General features: G+C 62.3%; 3 protein-coding genes across 4 annotated transcripts; 2 read left to right on the top strand and 1 right to left on the bottom strand.

Moving 5' to 3' along the window:
- Nucleotides 1–1,887: 1,887 nt before the first annotated feature.
- On the top strand, nucleotides 1,888–8,849 carry LOC136566245 (inositol 1,4,5-triphosphate receptor associated 2-like). The gene is made up of 15 exons (XM_066565314.1): nucleotides 1,888–1,988; nucleotides 3,107–3,252; nucleotides 4,021–4,067; nucleotides 4,460–4,536; nucleotides 4,687–4,750; nucleotides 5,048–5,123; nucleotides 5,365–5,392; nucleotides 6,013–6,153; nucleotides 6,265–6,396; nucleotides 6,679–6,826; nucleotides 7,262–7,314; nucleotides 7,842–7,892; nucleotides 8,024–8,106; nucleotides 8,185–8,298; nucleotides 8,614–8,849. Exons 2-15 carry the CDS (start codon nucleotides 3,128–3,130, stop codon nucleotides 8,771–8,773), a joined length of 1,299 nt encoding a protein of 432 aa, XP_066421411.1. The 5' UTR covers nucleotides 1,888–1,988; nucleotides 3,107–3,127; the 3' UTR covers nucleotides 8,774–8,849.
- Nucleotides 8,850–10,472: 1,623 nt separating this feature from the next.
- MICAL1 (microtubule associated monooxygenase, calponin and LIM domain containing 1) lies at nucleotides 10,473–22,654 on the top strand. The gene is made up of 26 exons (XM_066565194.1): nucleotides 10,473–10,572; nucleotides 13,567–13,775; nucleotides 13,853–14,131; nucleotides 14,878–15,085; nucleotides 15,169–15,276; nucleotides 15,433–15,531; nucleotides 15,608–15,763; nucleotides 15,949–16,049; nucleotides 16,306–16,563; nucleotides 16,981–17,096; nucleotides 17,179–17,305; nucleotides 17,573–17,651; nucleotides 18,046–18,196; nucleotides 18,269–18,456; nucleotides 18,541–18,647; nucleotides 18,731–18,781; nucleotides 18,868–18,945; nucleotides 19,279–19,453; nucleotides 19,549–19,631; nucleotides 19,742–20,204; nucleotides 20,322–20,416; nucleotides 20,559–20,657; nucleotides 20,782–20,875; nucleotides 20,953–21,052; nucleotides 21,150–21,223; nucleotides 21,327–22,654. The coding sequence occupies exons 3-26, from the start codon at nucleotides 13,871–13,873 to the stop codon at nucleotides 21,455–21,457; spliced, it is 3,402 nt and encodes a 1,133-aa protein (XP_066421291.1). The 5' UTR covers nucleotides 10,473–10,572; nucleotides 13,567–13,775; nucleotides 13,853–13,870; the 3' UTR covers nucleotides 21,458–22,654.
- On the bottom strand, nucleotides 22,461–27,051 carry SMPD2 (sphingomyelin phosphodiesterase 2). 2 transcript variants are annotated; one of them, XM_066565195.1, is made up of 11 exons: nucleotides 27,005–27,051; nucleotides 25,782–25,973; nucleotides 25,242–25,338; nucleotides 25,079–25,155; nucleotides 24,719–24,812; nucleotides 24,540–24,629; nucleotides 24,136–24,218; nucleotides 23,806–23,938; nucleotides 23,630–23,734; nucleotides 23,396–23,552; nucleotides 22,461–23,182 (listed from the first exon to the last, which is right to left on the bottom strand). In XM_066565195.1, the coding sequence occupies exons 2-11, from the start codon at nucleotides 25,829–25,831 to the stop codon at nucleotides 22,839–22,841; spliced, it is 1,230 nt and encodes a 409-aa protein (XP_066421292.1). In that variant the 5' UTR covers nucleotides 25,832–25,973; nucleotides 27,005–27,051; the 3' UTR covers nucleotides 22,461–22,838. The 2 variants fall into 2 exon arrangements, with proteins under 2 accessions (XP_066421292.1, XP_066421293.1); XM_066565196.1 differs by having other exon boundaries at nucleotides 25,782–25,884; nucleotides 27,005–27,047.
- Nucleotides 27,052–27,098: the final 47 nt, after the last annotated feature.

The raw sequence follows: 27,098 nt of genomic DNA, 5'->3' as shown, positions 1-27,098 counted from the left end.
AGCCATGCAGGGGCCTTGGGCCATGCAGCACCTTGTTGAAAAGGGCTGAAACTCAGTGGCTTTCCTGAAAACAGCCTGAAAATAATAAAAAAAATCAAAAAAACATTTCAAAAAAATTTCCTGAAAATCCATCCCCCAAGGGGCTGCCCCTCTCCAAACAGGAGCTCCAGGTTGTTGCTGTTTCCTCTCCTGCAGCAGTGCCAGGGGTCACCCCACGTTTCCCTGGAGGTAACTGCGTGTCCAGGGACAGCCTGCTAATCTCCTGTGTAATCCCCAACATGCTGATGCAGTTCTGCCTGCAAACCTGGGGGCTGTGACACCCAAATGTGAGGCTAAACTGCTCTGGGGGACGCTCAGCAATATTTATTTTTTTTTCCACTTGGGATTTGAAACTGAATAAAAAGGAAGAGCAGTTTTCCTTCTTGTCTGTTTGGGGATTTTTGGGGGTTTTTTTTTAGCCAACAACTTTTTAATCATAAGACAAGAATTGTGTTCTCTCTTGGGTAGCCTGGTGGCTGCCAGGTTCCTGTCAGGCAGGGAAGCCAGGGCCACAGAAAGGTGGATTTGAGGGAGGGCTGGGTGCTGCTTTGTGGTTGGGCCCCTGCACAGACCTGTAAATCACGCTTGCTGCATCAGTGGCAGCACTCAGTGTCAGCCTGAGCAGCTTTCTTCCAAGAAGTGAATAATCCAGATGACCACACTGTGATCTGAGCTGAGTCCAGCTCAGCTTCAGGTGCCCTGGGAGGTGCTGCAGCCGAGAGGGACCTGGCTGGAAGGGGGACGGGGGACAGAGCTGCAGCCCATGCTGCCACCCACCCTCCTGGGCTGCAGAGCTCCCTGCAGGCTCTCTCAACAGGTCTGTGTCAGGGGCACTGGGCTGTTTTCCTGCCTTGGGGCTCTGCCATTCCTAGATTGCACTCACCATTTAGCCGCTCCCAGCTTAAAAAAATAAGAATGCCTAAAAACCCCCTGTGTGCTTTTAGTGAATGCTTTTAGAGGCTCTTTGAACGGGGTGGTTGTGAACGGGGGCATTGCCCTCCTGGGTGTGGGAGGGAACAGAGGGGACATCCAGGGACCCTGGGCTGTGTCCTTGGGTCTGTGTGTCCCACGCAGCAGCCCTGGGATGCCAGGACACCCGGGGAAAGGGCACTGATGTGCCAGCTGCTGCCTCTGGGGGGGAAGCTGGGGCTCTCTGCGAGGGTGTCCCACCTCCACTCCCCGCGGTTTGTAACCCCTGGGGCTGCTCTCCCTCTGGCAGGTGGGGCAGAGCCTGGGCACAGCCTGCCCGGGCACTGGGAGATGCTGTTTGCAGGGCTGGAGGGGTCTGCAGCCCCCGAGGGGTCCCTGGGCATGGGGGGGCAGCAGCAGCTGCTGAAGGTGGAGCCCGAGCCGCTGTAAGCTCATTAGGGGAAGAAAGCGGCTTTAGGGGATGGGATGGATCTGAGCAAAGGGGTCGGGGCACTGGGGGGATGGTGGGGCTGCTGAGAGGGGCATGAGGGCCGGGGGTCCTGGGCAGCATCACCGAACCAGGAGCTGCAGGGGCTCCTCATCAGCCATCCCGGTTTATTCTGGTGCTGGGTCCCCATGAAAGCACGGGGGGATCCCCCATCTGTCCTGGCTGCCAGGGAGATGCTGAGGCTCAGCTCTGCTGGCACAGTGTCACAGGAGGGATCAGTCCTGGTCTTGCCCAGCTCTGTCACCTCCCAGAGCGGGTGCGGGACCTGGCAGAGCTTTCCTGGCCACCTGCAGCCCCCGCTGCCCGCCCCGGCCGGCGCGGGGAGCTCCCAGGCGCTCTCATGCATCTCCTTTAAAGGCCTTCTCTCCTCGGGCTCGGCCCCGGCAGCTCCGAGCGCCGCAGATGCGGCTGCTCTGCCCCGCGGGGAGCCCCGGAGCCCCGGCCGGGCCGATGGGGACCCGACAGGGCTGAGTGCCGGCTCCGAGCCGGGTGCCAGCATCTGCCTCCGGCTGCTCGGGAGGAGCTCAGGCAGGTAATGATGTCCCGGGGAGCGTTCGGCGTCGCCGAGCTGAGGGAAAGCCCGCTCTGGCATCTCAGGGGGTTCCCGGTGCTAAAGCAGCCGCGTGTCTCGTATCTTTGCCATCTGGAACGCAAAGATAAGGAGCGAGTGCCTGCTCGTATCTTTTCCATCTGGAGCACAAAGATAAGGAGCGGCTGCTCCTGCAGTCTGCGAGGCTGTGGGGGAGCAGCAGCCGGCAGGGGCTGCCGCAGCTGTGATGGATTGAGCGCTTTGCAGCAGGGACCGGCCCTCCAGAGCGCTCTGGTGCTCGCCGCTGGGATGAGTTTGGGTGATCCCGGCCGGCTGGAGGCCCTGAGCCCCTGGGTGGAGTTATCCGCGATAATTCCCGCTGTATAGGTGTGAAACGAGCTGGCTTTCAAAGGCACCAAGTGCTGCTATTTACACCTTCATCAGAGCTGAGCGGGCACTGGGAGCTGGGTGAGGCTGAGCTTGGCCGAGGCTTTGGACAGGCACTTCAAGCAGTCCCTGCTCTCTGTCCCCCTAGATCTGTCCTGCTTCCCTGTCCTGGACAAAAAAATTCTCCTTCTGTCCTAAATCTGCATGCCTGTGGGCACCGGGACAGTCCCTTCACACTGGGCTGGGAGAGGGACTTTGTGAACTTTCTGCATCCTTCTCTGACTCTTTAAACATTGTAAAACAGCTTAAATGGGTTCTCCAAGCTCCCTAATATTTGGAAATCGTTTATATCTGTCTCTCGGGGAGCTCAGGGGCTGTCATGTCTGCAGCCTGGTGAGCAGGGGGTTGCTGCAAATCCACCTCCCCCCAAGAAGCTGACCCACACCACCAGCCCAAAATGAGGATTGTCCTGGGGGAAGGAAATGGGGGTGGCAAGCAGGGAAGCCCACCCTCTTGTACTGAATTGAATTTCTCCTTTTCCTCGCTCCTTGCCCGCCCAAATCCCTCCAGCCTCCTCCCGAATCCCAGCGGGCCTCCCCACCTCTTTTCCCACAGATGCCTCCACGCTAAGCAGAGGAGCTCGGAGCTCCTGCTGGGTGAGAAAACGCTTTAAAAATACAACACTTAGAGGCGTTCTCCATCTGCGCGCGGCTAATGCGGGTCTCTCGCCATAGGTGAGCTGCTCCTGGAGCCAGATGAAGCCGCTCGGAGGGAGCTCGCCGGGACAGGGGGAGGAGGAGGAGGCGCAGGGACCGGCCCAGGGGCGCCGGCGGCGGCAGCGGCACCGGGCGAGCTGCCGGCCCAGCCCCTCACCGCGCAGGTACGTGCACTAAAAGCTCCCCCAGAGGTTCTTGAAACGCTGGCAAGGATGGGACAGCGATGGCAGTGCCAGGCAAGGGGCACTGAGCATCCTTGTGGCACGGTGACCCCTTCTCCTGCTCTCAGGCTCGCCAGGAGGAGAGGGAGAAGCTCTGCTGCAGCCCTTCCCAGGGGGAAGCCAGGGGGAAAAGTTTGGGGGTTCAAACCCTCTCCCAGTTGTGTGCTGGGCTCCAGAGGGCTCTGTGCACAGCAGCCCCTGTGACCCGCCCTCCCTGGTGGCCTCCAGCATCAGTGAGCAGGGATGCTGCAGAGCTGCCAGACCTCCTGGCACCCAGAACAGGGGTTTGGGGTGATAAACCTGTCCCCAGTGCGCTTTTAGGGGTGCCTGCCATCCCCATGGGGTGCTGTGAGGTGGTGCCTGCCCGGGCTCTGGCTGTGTTGTGGTGCTGGAAGGGGCCGGCTCGCAGCGAGGTCCCCTTGGCAGCCGGAGCAAAAAAAAAAAAAAAAAAGCAAAAGCTGAGGCAAAGTACGGCAGTGGCTGTTGGTGACTCATTGCTGGCTGGAAACGGCCCCGGCGAGTCCTGTGTGGGGCTCTGCGGCGGCGGCAGGAGCGGAGAGGGTGGCTCGGGGACGGAGCAGGCTTTGGAGGATGCTCGGGAAGGAGCCAGGTCCGGAGCAGCCCCAGGAGGGAGCAGGGGGAGCGTGGGGGATGGGATGCTGCCGATGCTTCCTGAGTTTCCTCAGGGTTTAGCCGGGATTCCCTCCACAGGGAGCAGCAGGCAGAGCTGTCCGGGCTCCCCACGTCTCCGGATGAAGGTAAGGGCAGCCCAGGCGGGGATGGGGTCACAAGGGTGGGTTTTCCACCCTCCCTCCCTCCCTGAGCAGCAGGAGGGTTCCCCTGGCCTGGCAGCACCTGCCTGCAACCCCTTCCAGCCCTGGGACCCCATCCCCATCCCCTGGATTTGCCTCACCAGCTGTACCCCACCCTCTGCACTGGATCCATTGCCCTCCTCCCCCTGCCCTGGCCCAGTTTAGCTCCAGCTCCCTGAATCCCACAGGGGTATTTTGGGGGGTACCTGCCAGCTGATGTCCCTTGGGAGCCTGCAGGCTGCAGAAGTGGCAGTGGCAGTTTTGGGGGTCTGTCCTGAAGTGGTGTCAGGCTGGGAGGGGTCCCTGCTGCCCAGCTCCCAGCACCTTTCTGTCCCCAGGCAGGATGAGCAGTCCCCAGGGACAGCCAGGTGGGGATCTGGCCAGGAGCGAGCAGAGCATGGAGCAAACCAGCGAGGTGAGAGGGAGGGGAGAGTGACAGCTGGGGACAAACCCTGCCTGGTTCCTCGGGCTCAGGCAGGCCCCCAGCCCCTCTGTGCTGCTCCTCTCGGGGTGCTGTGCAGCACCTGGGGGAGGTTTGCCCCAGCAGCACCTTTGTGCCTCTCAGGAGCCAGGCAGGGCCGTGCAGGAGCAGGCTGTGCACCCTGGGGACTCTGACAGCACTAAAGAAGGTGGGTGAGTGAGTCCCCATCCCACATCCCAGCTGGGTGCCCTTAGGGGAAAGTTTGAAGTAGCTGGGGAGGAGCATGGGAACGTGTTCTGATGGGGGTCATCTCCCCTGGTGGGGACATGGGTAAGGGGAGACTGGCCTGGGAGGAGCCAAAGCCCCCCTGATGCTGGGGGAAGGATTGGGGTGGTCCCAAAACATGGGCAGCACCTCCTGCTAGGACAGGAGGGCAGAGGAAGGAGGGAAGGCCCAGGGAAAGCCCTCATGTGTGGTTTCCTGTGGCCCCACTGTCTTCCTGCAGATGCAGAAACCCTGGAGGAGCCGCTGCTGAGCCTCCCCAGTGAGCTCTCAGTGCTGGACAGGCTTGGCTTGCACAGGTAAGACCAGGGAGCACCTGCATCCCCCTGGGGGCTACAGGGCAGGGGGGTCCCAGGGCACAGCAGGGCTCAGAGATTGGACTTCCCTCCTTTTGCATTGCACAAGGGTTGCTATCCACACAATGGGCACTTGGCTTCCCACTTCTGGTGGTGGCTGGCAGCCCTGGGAGCAGGGCAAGGGCATTTTCAGCATGCAGCCCCCGTGATGCCCCCATTCCTGACAGTAATTCTCTTTCTGCAGGGTGGCTCTGACCGAGCAGGATCTGGAGGTGAGGGCTGCTGGGGGCTGTGGGTGGGCTGGGGAAAGGGGACACAAGGACGGGGACACCGTGCTGGCTCACAGTGCCACGGCTGTGCCCTGCTCCTCCAGGCACCGCAGGGCCTGGCAGCCACCATCCAAACCCTTTCCCAGAGATGCATTTGGAGGCAGCTGCATTTCCATGAGCGTGTCCTCTGCGTGCCCAGCAATCCCACAAAGTGCTCTGCAGCTGCTGAAGGGCGCCCTTGGCCGGGGAGGCGGCGGGAGCCTCGCTAATAAAAATCATTTCCCTGCGAGTGCCAGGGCTGAGTCAGGCTCAGCCACCAGCCAGGACCCAGCCAGGGGAGGGCTGGGGCTGGCGTCTGCCCGCCTGTGCTCTTGCCAGGAGGGCTCAGGGTTTCATTATCAGCTGCCTGGGGGACGTTATCAGCTGTATCTCCCTGGGCTGGCATCTCAGGGGACTGTCCCCAGCTTGCAGCAGCTCAAGGGTGCTGGGGCAAGGCAAGTGCTAATGATCTTCAGCACTGCCCTGATGGTGGCACGCTGGGAGGTCTGTCTGTGCCTTCGGGACAGCAGCACGTGGCCCTGGTGGCTTTTCTTCTGCCCCTCTGTGCCCCTCTCACCCCACAGGCAGCCTTTGCCCACCTGGCCCTGGCTTTTCGCTGTGACCTGTTCACCCTGCAGCAACGGGTGCAGGTGGAGAAACGGGCACGGGATGCAGCAGAGGAAAACATCCAGGAGGAGCTGGGGCAGTGCCGGGCTGCCCTGGAGGTAGGTGGGCACCAGGGCAGGGGGCTGGCACGTGCTGGGATCACCCAGCCCCAAAGGGGTTTGGACAACTCAAAGTGGCAGCTCCAGCAGCTCCATCCTTTCCCCCCACAGAGGCTGGGCCGATCCTGTGCCAGTGCAGGCTGCAAGGAGACACTGGAGCAGCTGCAGCACAACCTGGCCGTGCTGGCAGCAGCTGTGGAGAGGGCAACCAGTGCTGCAGAGAAGCTGGGGGCTGTACACCAGGTGTGTCCACAGCCTAGTGTGGCAGTGATGGAGGTGCTACAGATGGGCTTGGAGATGATGAAGCCTCATCCCTGGGCTTGCTGGGGTTTGTCCTTCCTCCTCACAGTGCTGGCCTTGACCTCACGTTTGTGCTTAGCAGGGTGCAAGGGATCCATCCACCCACGCCTGGGAGTGGGAAGGGGATGCAGCTGCACTCCCTGGGGGGAGGCACAGGGAGGGACTGGCAGAGCTGGCTCCTGAGGAGACTTAGGGGCCCTGATCCCCCATCCTGCCTGGCTGCAGGAGGCCCGGATGAGCCGGGCAGCAGAGGTGATGGTGCAGCACGTGGAGAACCTGAAGCGGCACCACCTGCGGGAGCACGCGGAGCTGGAGGAGATGAAGCGCCTGATCCAGCAGAACTCCCGCAACCGGCAGCTGGCAGAGAGCCAGGGTGAGGTGGGCTCTGCCCCCGGGGCTGGGCAGGGCTGGCACACAGCAGCCCCCACCCTCTGGGGGCCAGTGTGACCCTGCACCGCAGAGCCAGGGCTGGTGTGAGCTGAGGAGTGGCTGAGGGGAGCAGCTGATGGTGCAGTGAGGGGAACAGCTGGTGACAGTTGTGAGGGGACAGGGGGACAGCAGATCAATGTGGCAGCAGGTGCAGAGAGCCATAACCCAGCTGGGAATGCAGGGCAGGGGGGACCCATGCACAAAAAGGACTCTGTTCCTGAGCACCAAACCCCACAGGTGCCACTGTGTCCCCTGCCTGGGGCACCACCTGTGCCAAGCACAGAGCACATGGCCAGGACAGCTTTGTGTCTGTCTGTCTGTGCATCAGCCCCATCCTTGTGTTGAGGGATGATGTAAGGCAGCTTCTCTTTGCTCTCAGATGATGTGGAGCCACGGCTGAGACCTCACCCCCTGAAGAGGAGTTTCCAGCAGGTAACTGGTCCCAGTTCAGGAGTCTTGGAGCCACTGCCTGCCCTCCCTCACTGGCTGTTCCCACACAGCCCCTTGTCCCCAAACAATGTCACTGCAGCCAGCTGCTTGCTGCAGGGAAGATCTGCTGGAAGAAGCAGAATGCAGGGGCAGCTTCAGGGAGCTGTTGGTAGACAGACAGGATGCCCAGCAAGCTGAGGGCTGCCTGTGCAAGAGATCTTAGGCAGATCCTTTTCCATTGCAGGGTCACAGGCTTGGCTCTTCTTTAGCACCACCTTGAATCCAGCACTGATCCCCCCATAGCTCCAGAGGTAGGGGAGGGGGTCAGGCAGCCCCACCAGGGCAGCTTGCAGCACTAATGACAGGCACAAACCTCTTGGCTTTGACCTTCCCTGGCTTTCCAGCTTCCCCTCAGCTCCAGGGGGAGCTGGCAGTGTCCCGTGGTGTCCCTTACCCGTGCTGGGGAGGTGATGGGGAAGGAGGAGGTGAGAAGCAGCCACACAGAGCTCACCCCTACCCCTCTGTTGCAGGGGTCTGCTCGCCGCAGGGTCAGCATCGCTGTCATCCCCAAGCAGCTCCTGGTAAGGACGTGTTGGGTGGGGACAGCCATAGGCTGTGTCCCCAGCCTGGGTGCCACTGGGGCTCTGTGTCCCCAGCCTGGGTGCCACTGGGGCTCTGTGTCCCCACTGATGCTCCTGCCTTGTGTGCCCAGCCAGGTGCCAGCCCTGAGAGCCGAGCAGCCCCAGCAGGTGACCCGGAGCCAGAGGGGGCCCAGCGCTGGCCCAGCACCCCCAGGTGACTGCGCTGGGTGGCACCAGCTGATCCAGCTGTCCCCATGTGGCACAGCACTGACCCTGTCCTCTCCCTCCCCAGGAGCGAGCTGGAGCCACAGGGCCAGGACAGCGCCGTGACTGGGAAGCTGGTGGCAGAGGCAGAGGGCAGAGGATCCAGCACAGGGAGCGAGGAGCAGGAGCAGCTTGGGCCGACGTGAGCAGCACCTGGGTGTGCCCAGCATCCCCCACAGCTGCTGGCCTCTCTGTGGTCCCCGGGTGGCCAGCACTTGGGCAGGGGCTGGGGGGTTTAGTGCTGGAAAGCTGGGATGTTGTTTGGCTGCCTCAGCTCAGCCCCACCGGGGCTCAGTTTTGCCCATGCCCTCCTCAGGCTTGTTCACTTGGGCTTGTAAAAGGTTTTGCCAGGGGGTTTTGGGGCTGAGTTAAACATCCTCCTTGTGCCCAGATGGGGTGGAGGTGGGATTTGCTCTCCCTCATGGATGACAAATGTCCCTGCTCACCTTCTCCCCAGGTCCAAGGGGGCTGCAGCGGAGCTGTGGCGTCCATGGCTCTTCCTCCCACAGCACTACTGGGTTTTCTTCTGGCTGCTTCTGCTGAGCATCGCCTTCCTCCTCCTCGTCCGTGTCCTGGAGCTGCAGAGGCTGCAGCCTGCAGCATCACCCAAGGCCTAGCTGGACCAGGGAGGGGGAGCTGAGAGCCATCTCTGCTCCTTCCCCACATCCTAAAACACCAAACCCCTAGAATAATAAAATGGGAGGAAAAATGGGGGAATTGTAATGGCGGAGCAGGGGCTAGGATTTCAGGTAGGAGCTGTGGTAGGATCTTAGGTATGGCTGGCACCTCCATGTAACCACGAAGGGTTCAGGGAGCTGCAGCAGCTCTCACTGATGCTGTGAGTTGCCTGTTCTCAGCACACCAAGGGCTGCAGGTGCGCTCCCACTCATCCCCTGCGCTGGGGACAGCCCGGTTTGCTTTAGAGCCCCATCCCTCAGTGCCACCACGTGCCCTCAGCCCCTGCTGTAATTCCCATCTAACGCTCCTTTGCTGCTGCCGGAGGGACAGCGCTGGGCAGGAAGGCGCAGGTCAGCGATCAGCGGCACCACGAAGGGCTCACAAACAGAGGGAGCTGTTTCCGACCGCTCGCCTTGACACACGCGCCGCGTTTCCGTGTCCGCCCCAGCCTCCCACGGGTGGGTTCCACGGCACCCGGACCCAGCGGCTTTGCGGGGACCAGCACAGCCCGGCCGAGCTGCCATGGTGGGGGTTCAGCTCCAGCATCCCCAGGGAGGGGCTGCAGAGGGGAGGGAGACATGGAGGTGCCGGCTGCTCGCCCTGCTGGCTGTAGCCGCCGGCAGTGCCACGGGTGACTCAGGGTGACCGACGTGACCCACGCCCCTCTCCCCGTGTCCCTGAGTCACCGGCACAGCCTCGTGGCGAGCTGTCCCCGTGCGTCACAGCCCCCCTGGCCCGGACACCCGTCCCGGCGCGCCGCAAATGTCCGGCAGCACCCCGAGGACAACAGGAACCCCAAAAAGCACCGGCCAGCAGCGAGCTTCGGTGACCCCGGGGGCTCCCCCGCCCGCCCCAAGGTACCTTCACCCCACTGGGGCCATTCCCACTCGGGAAACGCAATCCCAGAAGTTTCCACGCCAGCTGTGGTGGTTCGGAGCTGGCGCTGGATGGGTCCCCCCAACCCCGCCCCGATCCTCCTGTGTCCCCAGCACCCTCCGGTGTCCCCAGCACCCTCCGGTGTCCCCAGCACCCTCCTGGCCGGGGGAGCAGCACAGCAGCACGGTGGGAAGGGGGTGAAGCGGTTTGCCTTCATCACCCGAGTCTTTTTGCTTGCTCGGCGAAAAGTCTGGTTTCTCACCCTAAAATACAAAAAAACCCAGCTGGGGTTGCGCTGTGCCGCTCGTCCCGCTGCTCCAAACCTCCCGCAGCCGCATCTGCAGCGGCACAAAGAGGGGGGACCCGGGGCCGCCCCTCCCCGGCACCGCCCGGCCCGGGTCCCCCCGGCCGCGGGGGAGGGAGGGTCGGGCGGGCGAGGGGAGGGGAGGGGAAGGCCGAGGAGGGGAGGGCAAAGGAGAGGAGGGCCGGGCCGGGCCGGGCCGGCCGGCAGCTGCTGCTCGCAGAGCCAGCGCTCGTTTCCTGCTCGCTATCGCCCGGCTGCGCCCAGCTCCGGTCCCTCCCCACGCCCCGGGCCGTGCCTCAGTTTCCCCCCGCGAGGGGCTGCGGAGGTGAGTGGAGGGTGAGGATGGGCAGAGCATCCCTCCCTGGGCGTGGGGAGGTCGGGGCTCTGCTGCTCCCCGTGTCCCCCCGCTCGGTGCCGGCATCCCGAGCTCCGGTCCCCTCCGCCCGCCGCGCTGCGAGCATCGCTGCTGGCAAAACCGAGCGGCGATTCTGCCCTGCTGGGGAGGGCTGAGCCCCCCGAACCCGTGTCCTGCTCGTCCCTGGGACGCTCCGTGGCAAGGTAGCGCTTTTTCTCCGGCTGACCCCTCCCCGCAGCCTCTCCCGGCGGCAGCGGCGTCCCCCCTGCTCCATCCTCGCTGCTTTTCCCCTCCAGCCGCTGAGCTGTGCTGCCCTCGGGACAAAGGGGAAAGAGAGCAGTCCCTGCTCCTCCTCCTCCACCGGTGATGAGTAGGGTGGGGAAGAGCTTTGCTAAGATCCAGGAGGGATGCCCTGTGCATCATCACGGAGATGTGCTTTGGGGTGGAGGAGAAGTACGAAGAGGAAAATGATGTGTGGGGTGTGAAACCTGGCCGTGACCAGACTTCCTCTTTTTACCAAAATTCAGCTGCAAGAGGCAGGTCCTTCTGTGGGCTGGTGCTGGGCAGGGGAACAGGCTGAGCAGCACAAATAGGGGGGCACATTTGCTTCTCCCCAAGAGTTATCTGTGCCCAGGGCTGTGGTGTGTGGATCCCTGGCAAAACTTAATGCAGGTTTGTCCTCTCTCCTCAGCCCTTCTCCCCACAGTTCCATGCTGGGGCCTTGCAAAGCTGGGGTGTGCTCATGCACCCACATCCCTGCCTCACACCAGAGGAGCTGACAGGGATTTTTTCCCTCCCTCCCTCTGAGGATTAAAACCCACCCAAATCAAGGCAAGGGTGGTCTCCCTGCCCAGTCCCACACCTGGGGTATTTCTCCTGAGCACAAGAATGTTTGTAAGAGCTTCAAGTGCCTTCACCCCTTCCTGACACCCTCCCAGCTCAGCTGGTGGTTGAAAGCAAGGGCTTTGGCCAAGCTCTTGAGTGGTCACAAGAACCCTCCATCCTGCCCCTGGCCTTTCACTGGAGGGGCTCTCCAGGGTCCAGCCCAGCTCAGCAGCCTGGGCTGTGTTGTCCAGGCTGGATCCCAGACCTGGGACAGCCCTGTCTGTGCTGGGAGCCTGCATCCCAAACCCAGGACAGCCCATCCATGCTGGGACCTGGATCCCCAACCCAGGACAGCCCATCCATGCTGGGACCTGGATCCCAAACCCAGGACAGCCCCTCCACACTTGGAGCCAGTGCAGCAGCAGCAGCAGCAGCAGCAGCGAGGCAATCTGCTGAAAACCCTCCCAGCTTTCATCAGCTCTGGAGCTGTGTCCTTTCCCACCCTATTTCCATGTGCCTGGGAGCCACGTGAGCTCCCAAGCAGCTTCCCCCACCCTCTCCCAAGAGGCTGCTTCTCCTGGGAGGGCCGGAGGGAGACCCTGACCCCCAAGGTGGGATGGGTGTCCCTGCTCCAGGGGTGCTCCCCATGTCTCAGAGCCAGCTGATGTCCCCACAGACATTTCTGCAGCCAACCAAAGCTGACATGAGATGAGTCAGGCTGGCTGCAACCCCCCCCCCCCCCCCCCTTCCCTCCTGCTTGCAGGAACAGCATGAAGGGAAGAAATGCAAGAGGCTTTGATGGAAGGAGCAGAGCACAGGCTGTGCCCTCCTCCCCTGCCGCTGGCCTTTGTGGGCTGAAAGCTGGGGTTTTGTATCAAGCCTGCAGGAACTGAGCTTTCCTAGGAGTTTCTGACCTTGCTCGCAGTTGTCCAGGGGGTTTGAGTGTGCCAGAGTGCTGGCAGGATAATCCTTTCTGTAGGAAACTGTGTAACACAAGGCTTGTTGTTCTGCCTCCCCTGAGCCTCCCTGCCAAGGCGTAGGGGCTGGAAAGCTTTCCCAGGCAGCACGCTGCCCTGGCACCATGGCCAGTGGGAATCAAGGCCGGGATGGGCATTTTCCAGAGCCAGGGGCTGCTGGGGCTGGAGCAGATGCTCCCTGGGGCTGCTGTGTGGTGACCTGGGCAGGTGCCAGTGCAGGGACTTGAGCTGCTGGAGGACAATCCATCTGCACGGGGCACTGCTGCCGTGGCACACGGAGGGGTGAGAACACCGCAAACTCTCTGGGGAGGTCTCAGCGCTGCCTCAGTTTCCCCAGGCTCATCCTGTCTGACTAGCAGCGCCCAGGGGAAGAGCAGAAATCTGTCCTCAGGTCTCACAGGCCTGTCAGGAATGCATGGGCCATGTGCTCTGTCCCCACTCTGGTGTGTGCCAGCCCCTGCTGTGCCCCAGCGGGTGCCTTCCTGTCTGCCCAGGAAGGAAGGGGTTAACATGCCCGGATTTCCTGAGTGCGGTGCTGGAAGGGAAGGTGACCTGCAGAAGTGAATGCAGGGAGGGTGACCTGCAGAACTGCTTTGCAAGGCACGTTCTGGCTGTCGGGAAAGTCCTGAGTGAGGCTGAACCAGAAATCCAGCTAGAATTCGGCCTTTCCGGACAAAATTTAAGCGCTGAAGTAACTCCTTTCTCCTGCGGGCTGCCTAATTTATTCACGACATCCTTGTCCCACTGCAGGGCTGGCCCCGGGCGCTGCCACGTGCCCACGATAGCGCTCGGGGGCGAGAGGGCAAAGAGCTGCGGTTCAAAGGTGGAAGCTCCGCGTCCTCCCGAGCTTTTCCTGCAGATCCTCCTTGGCAGCACCGTGTCCGTGCTGGGCTGGGGGAGCCCTTCACAGCCCTGGGGTTTGGCCACAGTGGCTGGAAAAGGCAAAGTTTTGTTTTGGTGCTGGGGCTGGCAAGACAAAGGGCTCAGGGCAGTGCTGGGAATGGGAGAGAGATGCAAGGACTGGTACCCTGGGAGATGCCGGGGGCTTTGGGAGGCTTAGAGGGAATGTGCTGCATCCCTCCTCCCAGAGCTTCTGTGGCGTGATGGTGCTGCTTGTAGGGTGATTTGACTTTTATTTGATTTCCTCACCGGTGCTTCCTCTGTGCTCATCTGCTTCCACCCTCTCCAGGAGTGCTGGAAGGGGAGGTGGGGGAAAAGGTCACCCCGTTCCAGCTCCAGCCCCAGGGCTGGTCCTGCTGGTTTCTGCAGCAGCTGTGTGGCTGATTCCTAAAGCCAGGAGCTCCCTCCCATCCCCCTGCAGTGAAGGCAAGGCTGTGGAGGAAGGAAGTGATATCTTTGCTCCAAAACAACTCCCTCTGCTCTTGGCTCTTGCAGGTATCCACTGCATGGAGGAAGCCACTCACTGTAGCCCGAGCCTGCCCCATCCCCTGCCCTGAGGCCACCGTGGCAGGGTGACACCGTGGCTCTCTGGGAGCAGTGGCAGGGTGACAGTTCCATCCCTGCTGTCACAAAGTGCCAGTTTTGACAGTGCCATCACCGCCCAACAGCACCTGCAGCTGGGAATCCTGGCTCTGAGACACCAGGTCTGGTATGGGTTGTGTTTGGGGGTGGGGATCCAGAAGAGTCCCCTCCCTGCTGACCTCTGCTGTCCCTCTGCCAGGCCTCTGGGTGACACAGGATGAGTGTGCCAGCCGAGGAGCCGGGCAACCCTGCCCATGCCATCTTTGAGAGGTTCCTGCATGCCGGGCAGTGCCAGGAGGTGCTGGGCTCCTTCCTGGAGCTGTGCCAGCAGCTGGGCCTGCAGGGGACTGGGCTGCAGCTCTACCACGGCCTCAAGGCTGCCCTCAACTACTGGAATGCCAAGGCCCTGTGGAGCAAGCTGGATAAGAAAGCTGGGCACAAGGACTATGACCAGGGCACAGCCTGTGCTGGCACCAAGGTAAGCGGGATGTGGGATGAGGGGTTTGGGTCTCTCCGTGCCCTGTGTCCTTGTCTTGGGTGAGAACATCCCCTGGGACACTCTGGCTCTCATCCCAGGAGGATGCAGGATGTGCCAGGCGGGAGGTTGATGGAGTTTAATGGGACAGGATGTTAATTAGCACTGCCAGCTCCCCATGGCATGGTGCCACCTCAGTGCCACCCAGCCAGCAGCGTCCTTCCGCCTCCCAGCTGCCCCTCGCTGGGGACATCCCATGGCAGGGCTGAGGGAACTGACAAGCCCTTTCTGGGAGATAGGAGCATTCCAAGTAGGATGTCCCCTTGGGGATATAACCCTAGCCCTGTCCCACAGATGGTGGCTCATTGCTGTGCCCCATTGTCCCAGCCCTGTGTAGAAGCTCTCAGGAGACCAAGCCCAGTCAGGGCTGCACAGACCTGCACCAGACCTGCACCTTATCTCACCCAATGCTTTAATTGCTGCCATTGCCCTGGGTGAAGGCAAGGTCCAGGGGGTGGGGGGCACCCCACTTTGCAGGGAGAATCAGGGGACTATTGAGGAGGGCCAGATCCTGACCCAGCAGGTGGGGAGGTGCTGCCTTTGGGAGTGCTCACACACACTGTTTTGGGGCTGCCCACCCCCCTCACTGGCCGTGCTGTGCCGGGGTTCACTCACACCCTGATTTGGGGGTTCACCCACACCCTGATTTGTGATTGCCCACCCCTCACTGGCCGTGCCATGCCCTGCAGTGCCTGGTGGTGGGCGCTGGTCCCTGCGGGCTGCGGGCAGCCATCGAGCTGGCTCTGCTGGGAGCCCGGGTGGTGCTGCTGGAGAAACGAGACTCCTTCTCCCGCAACAACGTCCTGCACCTCTGGCCCTTCACCATCCACGACCTGCGCGCGCTGGGTGCCAAGAAGTTCTACGGGCGCTTCTGCACGGGCACGCTGGACCACATCAGTGAGTTTTGGGGGCGCCAGGCTGGATGTGGGGGAGTCCCAGCAGTCAGGGGTGCAGCCCTGAGAGCCTCTCTCCCCTCCCAGGTATCCGGCAGCTGCAGCTGATCCTGCTGAAGGTGGCTTTGCTGCTGGGGGTGGAGGTGCACATCAATGTGAGGTTTGAGAGCCTTGTTCCCCCCAAGGGAAAGGCAGGTACGTGACTCTGCAGGGTGGGTGGCGTTCCTGGGGACAAGGACAGGGCTGTGGGTGGCCACTCTGAGCCCCCCAATGGCTCTGCAATGCCTTTTGGGGGGAAATGAGATGCAGCCCTTTCCCTGTGGACATTGATGACCACTCTTCTCCCTGCAGGTGGCTGGCAGGCCGTGCTGCAGCCCAGCTCCTCTCCCCTCACCCACTATGAGTTCGACGTCCTCATCTCAGCTGGCGGCGGCAAATTTGTCCCTGAAGGTGACTACGGGTGTCCCTGCAGCCCCGGGAACAATGTGGGGGCTGCGTGGGGGCTCACACCTCTGCTCTCCTGCAGGGTTCAAGAGGAAGGAGACGCGTGGGAAGTTGGCCATTGGCATCACCACCAACTTCATCAACCGCCACAGCCGGGCCGAGGTGGAGGTGGCTGAGATCAGCGGCGTGGCCCGAATCTACAACCAGAAGTTCTTCCAGAACCTCTACAACAAAACGGGTCAGTGGTCCCATGGTCCCAACCCCTACATGTGGGGTGTTGGGGGCTCCTGCCCCCTCCTGAGGGAGCTGGAGGCTCAGCCCCAGGATGTCCCCAGTAATGGGGTGCAGTAATGGGACATTTGGTGTCTGAGCTCAGTGCTGGGACACCCCATGGCCCTGGCTCAGCCCCTTTCCTATCACCAGGCATTGACCTGGAAAACATCGTGTACTACAAGGATGACACTCACTATTTCGTCATGACGGCCAAGAAGCAGAGCCTGCTCACAAAGGGGGTCATCCTCCAGGTGAGAAGGGCAGGATCTGGCCCTGGCCTCTCACAGCAGTGGGCAGCTTGAAAGTGGGATGCAAATTGTGTATACTAGTTTGACTGCACACCCTTGGGGTGGTGGGGGCTGCAGCAGCTGTTGCCTGTGCCACAGGAAAATCCTTCCAGGATACTGAGAGTGCAGTGGCACAGCTGCACCCTAGAGCTGGGTGCTGCCAGGCTGAGGGACAAACATCACCTCCCACATCCCACTCAGCTTTACCCCATCCCCGCAGGACAAAGCGGACATCGAGAGCCTCCTGGCCCCAGACAATGTGAACCGGGATGCCCTCCTTAGCTATGCCAAAGAAGCTGCCAACTTCTCCACCAACTACTGCCTGCCCGAACTGGAGTTTGCCCTCAACCACCGGGACCTGCCGGACGTTGACATGTTCGACTTCACGTGCATGACGCGCTCGGAGAACGCGGCGCTGGTGCGGGAGCACAACGGGAGCCGTGTGCTCCTGGGGCTGGTGGGCGACTGCCTGGTGGAGGTGAGAGCTTCCCCTGCAGCACCCCTCATGCCCCCATTTCCCTCTCCTTGCAAGATGCATTGGTTGCAATATATTTCCCCTCCCTAAGTGCCTCTCATCCCAGTTGCCCAGTGCACTCCATCCTTGGGTAGGCTGCCATCAGTGGCATGTTTTGGGAAGGTTATCCCCTTCTCCATCCCCAGAGAAGATCTGGGGTTGGTTCAGGATGGAGGAGCAGCCCAGCCCCTCCCCAGTGCTGCTGTGCTGGCTGGGGAGCAGATGGCCACCCCTCCTGTCCGTGCGCGTCCTGCCGCCTCTCCCTCTTTCATCCCTGGCCAAGCCTGGCAGCTCCCAGCTCCTCCCATCTGCCCGGACCAGCCATGCAACTCCAGTTCCATGGGGCTGTTCCATGTTCCAGCTCTGCCTTCCCCTTTGCAGCCCTTCTGGCCGCTGGGCACCGGCGTGGCCAGGGGCTTCCTCGCCGCCTTCGACGCGGCGTGGATGGTGCGGCGCTGGGCGGCTGGGACACCCCCTCTGGAGGTGCTGGCCGAGAGGTGAGTGTCCCCATCCCTCTGGGCTGGCCCTGGAGCACGTGAGGATGGCAACAGTGATGCCAGCCCTGTCCCTTACACCCAGGGAGAGCATCTACCAGCGCCTTTCACAGACATCCCCGGACAACACCCACAAGAACGTCAGTCAGTACAGCATCGACCCGGCCACGCGCTACCCCAACATCAACCTGCAGGCCATCAAAGCCAGCCAGGTACCTGGCCAGGTCCTGCCATGGGACAGCCAGACAGCCCAGCCTCCCTGGCTGTCAGGGTGACACCAATTTACCCAGTACCCTGTCCCCAAAGGGTGTGAGACTGAAGCTATTAGCCCACAGGACACTGGATGCATTGTGGAAGGTGGAGGGTTCTGGAGGGTTTGGGGGGGCGATGTCCAGGTGTCCCCCTTGCCTGGGCCACCTCCCTGCGTGGTGTCATTGGTTCTGGATGGGTGGTGACCCACAACATGTCCCCATTGGCAGGTGAGGGACCTCTACCTGGTGGGCATGGTGGAGGTGGACCACCATGGGAAGAGGAAGAGCGACAGCCGGCTCAGCACCGGTAGGAGCAGCCAGTCCTGCCCCATCCCTCCCAGCAGCCCATGCCCAAGTGGCCCCTGCCCTGATTTTCCGCCCCATCCTTGTTTCTTGCACCCTGGCCTGTGTCCAGCAGGCTGTCCTGGTGACACCAATGGTTTCTATCCCCTCTGCTTGTGGCCCACATGGGGACCCTGCTGCCTTCTGGGGACGAGGCTGTGCCCCTCCAGGCTGCACAGATGCTGAGCCATGAAATATTGACAGATGCTTTTCCAACATAGTCATTGAGACTTGTGGGGAGGGTTTTGGGGGGACAGGGGGTGTCTCAGGTTGCTCCCATGGGATCCCTTTCCTCTTAAAGCATGGAGTCTGAGGCTGGAGGTGGACTGGGGGGATGTCCCTTGTCTCTGCCTCCCCAGTGGCCCCTGGAGCTGTCTGTGAAGAGCTGCTGAGCTGGTGCCAGGCCAGCACAGCTGGATACCCTGGCGTGGCCGTGACCAACTTCAGCACCTCCTGGACCAGTGGCTTGGCCCTCTGTGCCCTCATCCACCGCTTCCGCCCCGACCTGGTGTGAGTGCCTGGAGCCCCCAGAACCCTCCACCCTGCACAGCCCACCCTGATGGCAGCCATGTCTCCCCACAGGGACTTTGACTCCGTGGACCCCCAGGATGCCATTCAGACCCACCAGATGTTGCTGGACATAGCAGAGCAGGAGCTGGGCATCCAGCCTGTCCTCTCCAGCGCTGAGATGGCCACCTTGACAGAGCCTGACTGCCTGGACCTCATCACCTACCTCAGCCACTTCTATCAAATTTTTGGGACCTCTCCAGGTGCGAGGTTTTGGGGGGATTTGTCCCATCCTGAGCTGCCCTGGGGCTGGCTGGGTCCCACCAAAACGGCCATGTCCTGTTCAGAGGTGGAGGTCAGCAAGAAGCCACTGTCTCCCCCTGGCACACGAGGGGCCATCCTCTTCCTCAGCAAGCTGCAGAAGAGCCGGAACCTGGCACACAAACGTAGCCAGGTGAGGAACCCCCACCCAGACCCTCCTGGCGCACCACAACCCTGCCACACTCCCCACCCTTACCACCCCCTCTGGATCTGCAGGATGGTGCCCAGAAGGACAGCGAGGCCAAGAGGAGCCGCAGGGACGCTGAGGTGGGGCTGCCCCAGGGGGGCTCTGCTGGGTGCAGCTGTCCTGGGGGGAGAGTGGGGGGCTGACCCTGCCCTTGGGTCACTTGTAGCTGGACACGGGGCTGGATGGAGACACTCCGGACAGTGCCCACGAGCTGCCACAAGCCACCGGGATGGACCCAGGGCAGGTTGGTCCTTGTGTCCCCTTGGGATGGAGGCTCCAGCTCAGGGCAGGGGGGCACCGGGAGGGCACCAGTGGCTGGCAGGGCCAAGCCAAGGGCTGGCACCAGAGCTGCACAAGCGAACGCCCACGGGTTCCCAGCTCCTCCCTGCCTGTTTCCTGACCCAACTGGTTTTCCGGAGCCAAGGCTTGCCGCTCCCTCATCCATCCCAGCACCCAGACCCGGCGCTGAGAGAGGGGCAAAGCCCTGCCCCGTGCCCCCATGGCTGCTGGCACGGCCACGGGGCAGGGTGGGTGCCAGGCCCCCGGTGCCAGCCCCGCCTGTCCTGTCCCCCCGCAGCCCCCGAGGGACAGGACAGGGGAGAACAGCGACGCCTGCTACTTCTGCGGGCGCCGTGTGTACATCGTGGAGCGGGCCAGCGCCGAGGGACGCTTCTTCCACCGCGGCTGCTTCCAGTGCCGGCGCTGCGGGGCCACCCTGCGCCTGGGCGACTACGCCTTCGACGAGGAGGATGGTGAGACAGCTCCCGGGGAGAGGGAATGCTTGGGGAGCGGCTTCTCCACCTCGCAGGTCCTCACATGAGTTCGCCCCCTACCCCCTCCCCGCCAGGTAATTTTTACTGCTCGCTGCACTACCCCAATCCAGCCAGCATGGACCTGCCCCGGGATGAGGCTTCGGCGCTGCCTGATGGGGTAAATCACCCTAAATCCCTGGAGGTGATGGAGGAAAGGCAGAATGTTGAGGGGGGTGGTTGGGTGTGGCCCCTATGCTGCATCGTCCCTCTGCTCTGGCTCTGCTGCAGGATGCTGATGCTGCTGCCCACGCACCCTCAGATGCTGGAAGGTCGTGTGTGTCCCCCATGGAGTGGGCACCCAGCCCACTGCAGCCCACTCCAGCAGCCCCACAGGCCGGGGAAGGGCCTGGGGACGTTGAGGGCACTGCAGATGTTGGTGACATGGAGGAGCAGGAGCCGCTGGCACAGCGTGGGGAGGATGTGAGGGAAGAGCAGGTTCCCAGAGCGGAGCCCCAAGGAGCAGCAGAGGAGGGTGAGGAGACTGGGGGCAGGAGGAAGATCATCCTTACACCACTGGAGAAGCTCAGTCTGTCCACGCTGAACCTCACCAGTGAAGCAGAACCCGACCCTCCACTGAAGCCAGCTCGTCTGAGGCTCCCAGCAGCACCCGAGGCCCTCCCTGCCCTGCGGCAGGGACAAGGCGCCTGGAAGGAGGAGGAGGAGGAGGAGGAGAAAATTGACATGGAGAAAGGTAGGTGGTACAAACTGGAGTCTCCAGATGAGCAGAGCTCTCAATCCCTGCAGGACCCTGCTGTATCCCACATCTTGCTCATGAGGAACCAGCCTGAAACAGCTTTTTCTTGGGCAGATTTGGAGGACAGTGACAGCGAGGAGGGGGAGGAAGAGGAGGAGGAGGAGAAAGAGGAGGAGGAGGGCACAGGCCTTGGCATCATGAAAGAGTTGGTGAGGATTTCCCCCAGGTGATGGTAGCTGGGGCTCTTGCTCCTCTCACAGAGGCATCAGGAGTGGCTCAGCTGTGGCTGCCAAGGCAGGAGGTGCCTGGTGCAGGCACTGAGCCCCTGCCTGTGCCACCATCCTTTCACAGTACCCAGACCCCAGGGAAGAGGAGAAATTCCCCACCTGGAAGCGCACCTTGGCCCGCCGGACCAGGGAATCCCAGATGAAGAGGTTCTGCAGGGCCCAGGTAACCCCGCAGGGGACGGCCACATCCCCAGTGTGGCACTGCACCCTGTCCCCTCCATCCTGCTGCTGGTGGCCACATGCTGGCAGGTGCTGGCCTGCAGGTGAGTGCTGCCCTTCCCTTACAGGCCATCCAGAGGCGGCTGGAGGAGATCGAGGTGACGTTCCGGGAACTGGAGCAGCAGGGCACCAAGCTGGAGAAGTTACTCCGGGATGAGAATGGTAAAGCCAGGGTGGACAGAGCACTGTGACCCTGCAGGGGGGGTCTGCACCCTGCTGACCATCCCCCTGTCCTGCAGACAGCCTGGCTGACCAGCAGACACAGTGGACAAACCAGCTGCTGTACCTGGTGCAGAAGAAGAACAATCTGATGAGTGAGGAGTCAGACCTCATGATCGCGTGAGGCTTGGGGGACGCTCCCTGGTGGGTGTGGGGGCTCACCTCACCCCAATCCCCTGCAAATTCAGTACCCAGCACACCCTTTTCCTCCCCACAGGGTGCAGGAACTGAAGCTGGAGGAGCAGCAGTGCCAGCTTGACAAGAAGCTCCGGAGCTACATGAACAAGGAGGGTGAGTGCCAGCCCGTGCCAGGGAGAGCACCCCTTTGATAGTGCAGGGAGCAGGTCAGGGCTTGTGGCCTTCCCAGCTCTACTCTGGCCCCCTGCACCCACAGATGCCCTGAAGACACCTGAGGATGAGAAGGCTGAGCAGGAGATCCTGAAGCAGCTGGTGGAGGTGGTGAACAAGCGGAACATCCTCATCCAGCTGCAGGAGGAGAAGCGGCTCAGTGAGCTCCGGGCTTGACCTGCACGGCCCCCGGGCCACCAGTCCTCCCTGGGGACCAGCAGAGAGTGTGTGAGTGAGTCCTGGGCTGAGCACCACCCTGAGCTACCTCTGGAGGTGGCCATGCCCCTGGTGCCAGCAGCTGCCACAGCAATTCCAGCTCCCTGCTTGCCAAAGTCTGTCATGGAGGGGCCAGACCCGCTGGTGGATGCCCACGTGAGGAGACACCAAGAAGCACTCAGCCTTGGCGGGCTGAGAGGGTGCTCCTGTGCACGGCTGGAGTGCCTTTGCCTTGTGCTGGCTGGAAAACTCACAGGGGACTGCAAAAGGGGGCTGTGGTGGCTCCCAGCAGCAAGGAGGTGACTGGCCACCAGAGACAGATGCCATATGTGCAGGGGCACCTTCAGGAATGGTCCCTCAAAGCCACCCTGGGACATCCTTCCCAGCTGAGGGCATCCATCCCAGTCTGGACTGCCCATCTCAAGGGACGTCTGCCTGTACAAGCTGGGGCCAGTGACAGACTGGGCTGCTCCAGCTGCTCTGCACCACTGCTTTTGGATGCCACGTCCACGCTGCCCCCAGCTGCTGCAGGAAACCGAGGTCAGAAATCTACCATGAGCCCCTTGGGCCAGGGAAGGGCTTCTTGTCCTGGAATTCCTATGGGAATTGTGCTCAGGGCCAACACTCTAACACCAAGGACAAGGGACACCAGTGGCTGTGCCCTCCTTGCCCCTTTGGGATTTCTTCTGCTTGGCGATGCCACACTTTGCACAGACCCCAGATGCCCCTGCAGTCCCTGGCTGTTGCCTCTGTGGGCAAATGGTGCTCATGGCAGCCCAGATGTGTTGGGATGGGGGTCCCAGGTATAGCTTCCTCTCTTAGCAAGACCACCCTGTGCTCAGCCCTCATGCTGCCATTTCCCTCAGCACCTCCTCCAGCCCTCCCTGTGTTTGTACCAGCCCTACAATCCTGCTGCAACCCCCCTCCCTTCAAATAAAGCCCCCCCTGATCAAAGTGCCAAAGGTTAAAATATTGCCTTTATTTTCCATCAGTTAGGAGTGGTTGCCAGAACAGCCACCAGTGTAAACTTTGAGGCCACCCCAGGCAAGGGCACCCTCAGTGTCTCAAGCCTTCCAGCCAGGCCAGTGGGTCCCTCCGTGTACAAAATAGTGTGTTTAAAAAGACAGCAATAAAAATCTGCCTCCATTGTGGTTCTCACAGGGGTCAATGCAATAAATCTACCCCAAAAACCTTAATTTCCCCCAGAGGCAGCTGCCAAACCTGCACTACTGCATTGGCTGCAGTGCTGCTGGCCTAAGACCCGAAGTCAGCTAAAAACAAGGATGAAAAAGGGGACATAGTGTGGCCAAGGGGGACATTGTGGGACACCCAGAGCCCCAGCTCAGCCTTCACTGGGACGCTCCTGCAGGGCCCTCAGCACCATCCACATCTGGTCCTCGGTGCCGTGCAGCATCTTCACCTCCATGGTGTGAAACAGGTGGAGACCGGTGGCGAGGACGAGGACGCCGAGGGCGAGGAAGGCCAGCAGGCAGAAGGAGAGCTTGGGGAAGGGCTGCTCTGCGCCCAGCCCAGCCAGAGTGGCCAGGGCAGCTGCAGCCTGGAGCAGCAGCAGCAGCAGGGCCAGCACAGCCATCCTGCCCGAGGAGTAGCGCTGCCGCCGCGCCGCCCGCAGCCCCGCGCCCACCTCTGCCCGTGCCTCTGTCACCACATCTGCCAGGGCTGGGTCTGTGGGGACAGGGCCATCAGCAGGGTGCGACCCCCATATACCATCCCTATGCCCTCCCCATATCCTTCTCCCCATCCCCACCGCTCTGCAGCCCTCCACCAGCAGCACCACAAGGGGAAACGTCCCCAAAGAGCTCCATCGAACGCCACCAGTCCATCCACCAGCCCCCTGCCCAGCACAGAGTGGATGCTGGCAGCAGCCCCTGGACTTACCAGCTGTGCCAAGGGTGGCACCTGCAGGCTGCCCCTGCCTCTGGATGTGCAGTGTTGCCATCACAGCTTCATGGTCGGAGAAGGGGATGTCCACGCCTGGGGCTCGCCCCGTGGTGGTCTTCAGCTCTTCACACTTCACCGTGAAGCTGGAGATGGCCTGGGTGAGGGGACAAGGGGGTCACAGCAGTGCCTCACCCCCAGCACTCACAGCTGGTGGGCAGACACCTCCGTTACCTTGTAGAGGATGTAGTCAATGCGGATGCCCAGCGGGAAGGGCAGCAGCTCTGACTTGTCAGTGAAGCAGTTGTCAGGGACAAGGGTGCAGCCGTTCTTACAGCCCTGAGACAGAAGCCTGGGTGAGCTGGGGGCTCTTGGTGTGCCCTGGGACCCCACTGAGCCCCTCAGCTCACCTCAAAGTGCATGGCCTCAGCAAAGGCATCCTGCAGCCCCGTCCAGCCACGCAGCAGCCGGATGCCCACATCTTCAGGGTGCATGTTCAGGTCTCCTCCCAGCAGCACCACATCTGCTGCCTTTGAGGTGTGTCTGTGGGGACAGGGGTGGCTGTCCTTCCCTGCCCTGCCTGGCACCCCACTGGAGTGACTGGGACCTGCCCAGTGCTCCTCCACCTTATTCCTGACTGGCACTGGTGCAATGGGAGCTCTCTGCAGTGCAAGCCCCGGGGGCAGGGGTGACCTACACGTGTCCTGGGGGCCTGCAGGGGACTGCCCCCCGCTGCTCACCTGATGAACTGTGCCAGCTCCCAGGCCTGCACCAGGCGGTGGGGCAGGTAGGCGTCCTTGTCCCGGCAGTACTCGGCGTGCAGCTGGAGAGAGAGGGAAAGCAAAGGGGCTCTGACTCCTGCCCTGCTCCCTGCAAACCCACCCAACCCCTCCAAACAGTCCCTGCCAACACCTCTGTCTTTGTTTCACCCCCACTGGCGAGAGCCTGGGATGCTCACCTCAGTGCACAACCAGGTTATGGATCCCTGCCCCCTGCCCTGAGCAATATTTTATTAAATCAGTGCATAGAACAGGGCAGAGGGTGAAGAGCAGGGTTAAAGCAAGGGGACAGTAAAACAGGGGTATGGCCACTCATTCCCCTCCTCCCCAGAATTGGGAATTGGATTCTTCCCTGGGCTGCTCACATGGGTGACGTAGACGTTGAAGATGATCCCTGAGATCTTCATAACTACGAGACCGACGGACTTGCCGCAGAACCAGTCCCCGTGCTGGAGCTGCCCAAGGGGAGGAAGGGCAGGTCAGGGCTACTGAGGCTCTGTGGGGATGGACACCATGGTGCCACGTGCCCCCCAACCCCACCTACCATGTAGGGGTACCCGTTCAGTGAGTACTGGTAGAGGAGCATGTCCAGGATGGGGAACCTGGAGAAGACGCAGAGGCCGCTGCCGATCACCCCACTGTGGGAGGGAGGAAGCACAGTGAGGAGATGGGGTTCCCAAAACCTCTGCCTTGCCCTAACCCTGGGCCAGGAGGACTCCCTGGGTGCCTGGATCCATGTGTGCTCCCGTGAGCACCCCACTGCCCAGGCATGGGGTCTCTCACAATGACAGAGGTGACCTAAAGGACCTGCAGCAGTCCCTGCAAGTGGCAAACCCCGAGGACATGGCACAGCCCTGGCACTGCCCCACAGACAGCCCCGGGGGGCTGAGCTTGCCCTTCTCACCTGCGGAAGTAATGGGAGAAGGGATAACAGCCTGCTAGCTTCACCTTCAGCTCACTGTAGTCCTGCTCGCTCCACACCTGGAGGACAGAGGGACAGGCTGAGGACAGTCATGGCCATCTCCCAGGCTGGGAGGGGGTGCATTCAGCTCACAAACTGGCCTCACCTCCTGCAGCAGCACCAGGTCAAAGCCCTCCTGGCGCAGCGTGTCCCCGATGAGCCGGACGCGCTGCTGCCGCCGCTTGCTCAGGTAGCGGATGGCCCTGCCACAGAGGGGTGACAGTCAAAGCCTGGCGGGGACAGGGCCATGGGGCTCTTGGGGACCACTGTGACCCGAAACAAGGGAGAGAAACAGGGCTCCAGTACCAGCAGAAGCAGAATGCACATGGGAAAGATGGGAAGGGGAAAGGGCCATGTGAGGACAGGGGGACAAGATGCAGGGAGGCTGTTTGGGGACAGCTTCTCCTGCCTGCAGAATTGAGGCAGCTCATCCTCGCTTGGGGTGCAAATGGGGGATTTTTCTGGGGCTAACAAGCACGGAAGGGACAGGAGGCAATACCCAGCCAAGCACCTCATGACCCTCTGGGGCGGGGAGTGTGCTGAGAGCCCAAAATGAAGGGGCCACGAAGGTGACCCCAAGGTGGAACCCTCCCTCAGTGTGGTGCCCCCATCTCCCCCCACACAGCCTGGCGAAGTCTGGACTCACCAGCAGTTGAGGTTGAAGATCCGGAGGCGCAGGGTGGGCTCCCCCTCCATGGCTTGTTGGGGCTCTGTGGGGGTCAGCAGGCAGTGCCAGGCAGAGGGGGCACCTGCGGGGAGCGGGTAGGAGTGGCAGCCCCCAGGAGCCAGTGCAGGCTGCAGGACAGAGCCAGGGAGCCAGGCTGGGAAGGCGGAAGGGCTGAGGCAGGGCAAAAGCCAGGAAGGAAGGAAAAGTGCTGAGGGTGCTCCAGGCCTTTTGCCTCCTTTCCTGCACACAAGGACCACCCCGAACCCTAAACTGCCCCCGTACAGGGATCCATGGACCCAAACCACCCATGTCACCCTCCACCCAGTGGCTGGGGACACCAGTGGGCCAGGGATGGGCTACAGGGCTCAACCCCTCTGCCTGTCAGCGAGTTGTGCTGCAGGATGGGCTTGCATCCTGGTTTCAAAGTGGAGCTGCGAGGCACGGCCATGGGACACCGTCACACACCTCCCCACTCGGGAAGCCCACGGATCCTTTTCGGGACCCCAAACCCCGGCGGAGGCAGCAGCTCCGGAGCAGCCCCAGCTCTCCGCCAGCTCCGCTTCCCCCCTGCCTGATCCCGTGCGATTGTCCCAGTTTCCGGTTTAGAAGCTAAAAAGAGCAGCCCCGGAGCTCCAGGATGCCGGTGAGAGCAGCCAGGCTCTGCCTGCCCCGGCGGGATCATCCCGTTCCTGAGCCGCGCTAATTAACGCCGGCGGCTTCCACCGGGCCTGAGCCCCCAGGGGCGCTCCCCGTTCCCCGCGGGATGCGGCGGGGACGGGAGCGGGACAGCGGCAACAGGTGGAGCGGGGAAACGGGAGAGCGGGGGCGGGAGCGGGGAAACGGGAGAGCGAGGAAAGGGGAAAGAGGGGACGGGAGCCAGGATAGGAGCGGGGGAGCGGAACAGGAGGAGCGGAGCTGCAGGACGAGCGGGGGCGGCAGCGGGGTAACCGGAGGAGCGGAGCAATGGGAGGATCGGGACTGCAGGAGCAGCGGGGCCGGGAGCGGAGCAACAGGCGGAGCGGGACCGGAGGGAGCAGGACCGAGGGGAGCGGGGCCGGGAGCAACGGAGCCGGGCGGAGCGGGCCCGGGGGGAGCGGGGCCGGGAGCAGCGGGGCCGGAAGGAGCGGGACCGGGGGGAGCGGGACCGGTGGGAGCGGGAGCAGCGGGACCGGGAGCAGCGATCGGCGGGGCCGGGAGCGGACCTGCGGCGGGCCGGGAGCGGCGCGGGGCCGCGGGACTACGCGTCCCGGCAGGCAGCGGAGCGGGGCGGAAGGGGCAGGACCGGGACCGGGGCCG

This window comes from Molothrus aeneus, chromosome 24 (assembly GCF_037042795.1).
Source record: "Molothrus aeneus isolate 106 chromosome 24, BPBGC_Maene_1.0, whole genome shotgun sequence".
NCBI classification, from domain to species: Eukaryota; Metazoa; Chordata; class Aves; order Passeriformes; family Icteridae; genus Molothrus; species Molothrus aeneus.
The sequence above is the reverse complement of the archived record's forward strand: the minus strand, read 5'-3'. Positions and strand labels throughout refer to the sequence as shown.

Bases quoted from the DNA above. Each gene is read 5' to 3' on its own strand.
- LOC136566245 (XM_066565314.1), top strand. From the start codon at position 3,128: ATGAAGCCGCTCGGAGGGAGCTCGCCGGGACAGGGGGAGGAGGAGGAG. The intron at 5,393-6,012 runs GTGAGGGCTGCT...CTCACCCCACAG, and splicing joins TGACCGAGCAGGATCTGGAG to GCAGCCTTTGCCCACCTGGC. The intron at 8,107-8,184 runs GTGACTGCGCTG...CTCCCTCCCCAG, and splicing joins CGCTGGCCCAGCACCCCCAG to GAGCGAGCTGGAGCCACAGG.
- MICAL1 (XM_066565194.1), top strand. From the start codon at position 13,871: ATGAGTGTGCCAGCCGAGGAGCCGGGCAACCCTGCCCATGCCATCTTT. The intron at 18,946-19,278 runs GTTGGTCCTTGT...GTCCCCCCGCAG, and splicing joins CCGGGATGGACCCAGGGCAG to CCCCCGAGGGACAGGACAGG. The intron at 20,205-20,321 runs GTAGGTGGTACA...TTTCTTGGGCAG, and splicing joins GAAAATTGACATGGAGAAAG to ATTTGGAGGACAGTGACAGC.
- SMPD2 (XM_066565195.1), bottom strand. From the start codon at position 25,831: ATGGAGGGGGAGCCCACCCTGCGCCTCCGGATCTTCAACCTCAACTGC. The intron at 23,735-23,805 runs GTGAGCTGAGGG...CTTCTGTCTCAG, and splicing joins CTGAGGCCATGCACTTTGAG to GGCTGTAAGAACGGCTGCAC. The intron at 23,183-23,395 runs GTAAGTCCAGGG...CTGTCCCCACAG, and splicing joins TGCCACCCTTGGCACAGCTG to ACCCAGCCCTGGCAGATGTG.